This window comes from Larimichthys crocea, chromosome X (genome assembly GCF_000972845.2).
Source record: "Larimichthys crocea isolate SSNF chromosome X, L_crocea_2.0, whole genome shotgun sequence".
Lineage (NCBI taxonomy): Eukaryota > Metazoa > Chordata > Actinopteri > Sciaenidae > Larimichthys > Larimichthys crocea.
In genome coordinates this window covers 17,878,073-17,884,072 of record NC_040020.1, presented here as the reverse complement: position 1 = coordinate 17,884,072, position 6,000 = coordinate 17,878,073, and the positions used below count along the sequence as shown (strand labels likewise).

The following is a 6,000-nucleotide window of genomic DNA, read 5'->3' as shown; positions in this document are numbered from 1 at the left end:
ATGGACTTTTAAACCTCATTTGAAACATTTTATAGAGAGGCAGTTCTTCAGATGGGAAAAGCTATATCATAATTTGGAACCCCTAATTTTGATTGTAATTTGACCTTGGCATGTAAGAAATCTTCGAGGATGAATATCTAAAGATTGACGGGTTGAAGAAGAGTGAACCTATAAATTAAGTTTAAAATAAATCTTGTAAAATAAATAAAATCAATCTCATGACTTGGATGTACCTTATAGATAAAAACACATATTTGAGAGATATTTTTATTGTGAATAGTAAGATTGAAGGTAACTCTGGGTGAGTCTTTTTTTTTCTCTATGCAGCAACTGATTTATAACTTTAAATGTGGTTTCAGTATCATTTGAACACTTCTTAAATTTTTCGCAGAAATATTTCTTTTTTGCAGATCTAATGGAATGAATATATTTATTTCTATAAGATTTCTAAACACCATAGGTAACTGGTGTAGGATTTGAGACATATTTTCTGTACAGAAGCTTCAGCAAATCAACTGTAAACCAAAGCTTACTAAAGTCCTGATTGAATTTCCTAGTAGAACTGCTTATTGGAAAACATTCATTGAAACTAAAGCTAATAACTTTCATAAAATTTTGATATGCAAAATAAGCATTTTTTTCTTTATATAAATTGTTCAATGAAATACTGGCAAGCATATCTTTATTGCTCATAATTCTTTTGTGCATCTTTTTCTTATTTTGTATACTTTTATTAGAGTAGCTCCACAAAAACAGATTCCAGCTCAGCCCTAGCAGACTTCAGGGAGAGATCATCCCTAACTTTAAATTCATAGTCACCAAGAAAAAACAGGGATACTCCACCTCCAGATCTATTCTCTCTTACGTAGTGAACTGAATTGTAATTGGGTAATTTAAATATTTCTCTAGAATCTTATGTAAGCCATGTTTCGGATAAGGCAATGGCAGAGAAATTATGTTTGAGTGAAGATAAGTAATGAATAAATTTGTCATAGATGCAAGGAAGACTTCTTATATTCAGGTGGAAAGTGGAGAATATATTAGGCATAGAAACACATAAGTCATTAAACTGAGTTTCATCATAAAATCTACAGAGGTACTGGCATCAAATGATGAAAAAAAAAGAGAAGTAGATCTGGGTCACCATCAAATGTTATGAGAAGAACTACTGATGCTTCTGTTATGAATTTCTCAGTGAAGTTTACTGTTTTAGAGCACAGATGTCCTTTTTACTATTTAACTGTAAAATATTGTGCCTCATTACATAGCCATGTTTGTAGGTTCATTGCAAAAACTGTTTATTAATGCATATAAACCAATAATTATTTACTCCTTATATAGACATCAGCCTCTAATCTTTTCTTTTTTTGGATTTTGATGAACGCTTTGTGACTAATTAACAGACTCATTTAAGAATGTCGAGAAAAAAATACTAAATACTAAAATTAACCTTATAAATTGCTACCATAATGTAACCATGTCATTTCTGTGTGGTTTTAGAATGTAAGTACCTCATCAGGTTGCAGATTATTGTTATTATGTATGCTGTATTGTATAAATAGTCATAATTGTGATTTATCTTTTATTATTATTATATTTTGTATTTATAGTTGACCTTGAGTAAGGCTGTTTGTCAGTTGTAATGCAGGTAACAAATGTTTTATTGTTACGCAACAACAAACATACAAATCATTCACTTTCAGTTTGTGTGGTCAGAATAAACATATTACTACCATCAAGTTACAGAATATATTGTTTTTGTCCAGAACAGACTGATCCTGGAGCTGCTTCACTGACATTAAATGTTTAATTTGAGGAATAGAAAAGTCAGAAATTAAAATGTATAATTTAATTTTAAAAGTGAACAGCAGAAACAAAGTGATGTTGTGGAGAACTCTTCTCATCATCCTCTCTTGTGTTTCACAGCCAGGGCGGTCACACTGAGGATGAGGATGGTAGTCTTTCCCAGCAGAACCCAGAACCATATCTGAACCAAGAGACCTACATGGACACAGACAGAGATGCAGAATGAGCTTTCAGTATCAAACCTCTCAGACGCAAAGCTGTAGGGACATACACAGAGATGGGAAGAGGCAGAGTTAGAGGAAAACAAAAGACAAAGTAAAAACCAAATTTAACAGGCATGACATGAAAATGTCAATAATGTATATAATAAAGGACTATACTTTTGTATTATAGTTATTATAGAACTGTAAAGTGAAATTTGAAACCATGTGAGGCGAGGATGAAAAATCCAGTCTATGCATTGGATGAATTAGATGAGTGAGTTACTCTCACCTGCTGCACTGTTTTTTTGTTGGCTGCTGTCAGGCTGAGGGGTGCTGGGTGTGGTCAGGGTAGATGCTGTCAGGTTATCTGGAGAGGGGATGGTTAATCATAATCCCAAATAATCACACATTACTTAATCACAAATAAATAATAATAAATAATCAATTCTAAAATAGCCATAAGACTACATTTGTCTGAAGTATATGTCTTACTTCAAAATGCTTCTTTTTAAGTCACTTTTCATGGCAGTGGTGTCATTTGTTGTCCATTGTCACTGGAGACTTCAATCAGGCTAGCCTGGGGGATGGAGGATGATGGGCAAGTTGTAGATCCCAACATCTTCCAAGTGCGAGTGTGACACACTGACCAAGCACTTTGGACATTTTAGAATTCACTGTGTAAGAACTGTTTCTATGCTGCTATATGCCGCTTTGTCAGACTTTAGGCCAATAAACATGAAGGTTAAGCCATGACTTCCATCAACATATTGACTTCACCACAAAGGAAATAAACACGACTGATCAATGCTACATGGCATTAGAGCAGAATCACTACCTACATTTGGGAAAAGCAACCATGAGGTATCTCTTATTGAGGTATGAGGTAAACAAAGCATGTTTGACACTTCCCCCCAGTGATAAAATAGGTCAGGAAAAGGTCAGGCCAATGCATTCTGCACTACAGCACGTTCCAGGACATCCCCACCGACCTATGGCATTAATGTCTGTGGTAGAAGCAACTACCCAAAACAACAATTAACCATTATGGATTACCAGAATAGTCCAGGATGCCATGAACCCACTGCAGTCTACAAGATACACCTGCAGTGCTCATGCTTCTCTGGCAGGAGAACTGTTATGCTTCACCTTTTAGCCAATCACCTCTCTGCTCTCAAACAGCCAATTAGGACCTGTAAGCTAGATGGTGTAGAAAGTTTTTGAGCTTGCTAGCTTAAGAGACAGGGGGCTTGTGATTGACTGAAAGGTGAGAGACCAGTGACATCACAGTCATTAAAAGTGACATCATGAAATAAAATGGGCTATTATGAACTATGACCCTATGAAGTTAAACCTGACATGAAATAAAACTGCGTTGCATCTTACCTGCTATCTGAATGATGACCGAGGAGCTGATTGTATCAGGAGGCTCTGTCCTGCAGAAGTACGAACCAGCGTCTGCCTTTGTAGCAGAGCTGATACTCAGGACCATGATCACATTGGGGAAGATGGATGTCATATTGACAAGGGACACTGTGTCCTAGGAGACAAAAACAATTACTGTGACAATACAGTTTGACACCATTGGCTGCCCTCTCGTTGAGGGGTCTAAAAAAACGTGAGTTGATGGTGCACTGACATACACCCAGTCAAGATTACGTCTAAGTGAACTGACATCTCATTGAAACTTTTTGTTTCCTGACACGTGGTCATCACTGCTTTTTACTGAAGTGCTTAATTCACATGGTGGTGCAAACTATGCAACTAACCAAAATTATCATCATCATCTGTAAAAACAGTGTACACAGGAAACCGAGTTCAGTTGATGACGTAATAGATTCTTACTGCTAGATAACCTTTAAGTTTCTACCTGTTCACTCCTCCTCCACAGCTGTGGGATATGATGGCGTTCTAAACATGTGAAGTCACAGCTCAGGTTGAAGCCCCCTCCAACTGGAAGCACCATATCATCTTCAAAAATACTCACAATAGCGCCACTGCAACTGCCTACGGAAGATGCAGTAAAAGGAAGTGATTAGTAATGACTAGTTAAAAATGTATAACACACACAACAATTCTCTTGAGTATCTAAAGCCATTTAGAATTTGAACTGGGTCTCATTTGCCTCTTTTAGGTTAATAGGATCCAGTTATGCACTGAGGAAGTGTTGATATGTGACACGTTAGTGTGTGAAATAGTGTTCTATAATTTTGAGGTTATTAGAATCACCTATTATGTCAAATAATCAATCACCAACAGAACAGCCACTGTCAGGATATTGTGCCATGAAGAAACATGTTACTTCATGGAAATAACAACAATTACTGTGTTCAGAAAAAGAGCATAAATACATATACACATGGTATAAACATATATAGATCCAACAGTGTGTGTATTAATAAACCAGAACTGGTTTAAAATATTCTTTGGGTTCAATTAAATTAATTTAACATAATCAAAAATATAATCAGTCCACTTAAAATGAAATTTGATTCGGCAAATATTTGTATTGTATATTCTGAAATATAGTGCATCTGCAATGTATTCTTTTTACTGTTTTTGTCATTAGTACATTCATGTGTGAAGGTTTTTCTATATTCAGAAACTTCTCATTAGTGGCCGTGTAATCATTTTTATCTTTGTATATTCACAGTTTGTATCTTTTACTGTTTACTCAGCTAATTACAATGTCGACAACAACAACAAATATACACAGAAAATATTAAATAAGAGAATGATTTTTTTGTTAATGTAACTATTATTGTCACTTTATTAATTACTAAATCAAATACACAATAATAAATATATACTACTACTACTACTAATACAAGTCTTTTTTGTTGTACAGAAAGCCTCACCTTCAGTTTGAGTCCAGTACAGCAAACACATCATGAGAAACAACATGTCTGTTCCTTTTCTCATTGTTCTGTCACCATCAGACTGAGGACGTCTGTGTGTGTGTGACATGTAAGTACTGTCTGACTGATGACTGAAGCTAGACCTGTAAGTCCCAGACAGGATGTGCATGTTTGAGCCGATGAATGCTGTGATAACCAGAGCAGAAAAGGTGTCTGCTGATAACACTGACCACAGTGTCACTGTTAGACCTGCATATGTGGAAGTCAAATGGTAACAAAAAGCCCACATGTGCTGCAGAGGTAAAAAGTAAAACAGTAAGTAAAACATCAGTGCTGATGTCAGTACAATTACAGGAAGACTTGTGTTGTAATCCATCCAATCAAACAGACAAATGGCCTAACAAGGTCATATTAAATCATTTCATATCATAATATTTTACAGTAGCTTTATTGTGCTAATGGTGTTTTTAATGTGCATAGTCCTAAAACATTTCTATAAGACGACACCATGGTTACTTTAACCTTTCCTATGAGGGATTTTAGCCAAAGATTTACATCAATAACATTAAAGTAGGAAATGATGAGTTTAAAATAAATGTATGAGAAAAGTATGATAAAATAGCCCATTTGATTTCTGACTTAAACAGTAGCTTATAAACATTTTAACAGCTGTAGATTGGAAATTAAACATTTTAAAGGACCTGATTTAGTGGCATCTAGCATAAAGGAGAAAGTACAATTGCCACGAAACTCCTAAAAAAAACGTGAAAGTCTCTATCTAGAGTCAGTTTATTTAGTATATTGTGTGTTACCGTAGGAACATGGCGGTTCAACATGACTCATGACTCATGACAACTCTTTGAAGAGGACCTGCAGCGTCTGTAGATATGAAACAAAAATATAATTACTCTTATTGTAATGTTATTATACATTAATGAGAAGAAAGATATGCATTTTATATTCTCTAAATAAATCTGACACACTCTCAAACTATGAAGCTAAAGTGATGACTTAGTTTAATCAGCCTACAGGTCGAGAGCGTGCACAGATTCACCAGCCAGATTCACCTTTTGATGTGGGACCTCTGTTGCCTGCCATACCCCTCAAAGCCTTATTATATGCCCAGAAATGGCAGA

General features: G+C 35.4%; 1 protein-coding gene across 5 annotated transcripts in view; it reads right to left on the bottom strand.

Annotated features, from left to right (window-relative positions):
• Positions 1 to 1,628: 1,628 nt before the first annotated feature.
• The window catches only part of LOC109140292 (uncharacterized), a 7,927-nt gene continuing 3,555 nt past the window's right edge, over positions 1,629 to 6,000 (bottom strand). Inside the window, exons 2-8 of one of the 5 annotated variants that reach the window (XR_003462987.1) lie at positions 5,677 to 5,743; positions 4,865 to 5,007; positions 3,877 to 4,013; positions 3,393 to 3,546; positions 2,502 to 2,586; positions 2,299 to 2,376; positions 1,629 to 2,001 (exon numbers count right to left, since the gene is read on the bottom strand). Coding sequence is in view for 4 of the 5 variants with exons in the window: in XM_019266774.2 (XP_019122319.1) it covers positions 1,904 to 2,001; positions 2,299 to 2,376; positions 3,393 to 3,546; positions 3,877 to 4,013; positions 4,865 to 5,240 (843 nt within the window). In the remaining variant the exon portion in view is untranslated. Of the gene's footprint in view, positions 2,002 to 2,298; positions 2,377 to 2,501; positions 2,587 to 3,392; positions 3,547 to 3,876; positions 4,014 to 4,864; positions 5,367 to 5,676; positions 5,744 to 6,000 lie in introns of those variants that run through there. The other 4 variants (XM_027282893.1, XM_027282894.1, XM_019266775.2 and 1 more) reach the window with 4 other exon arrangements.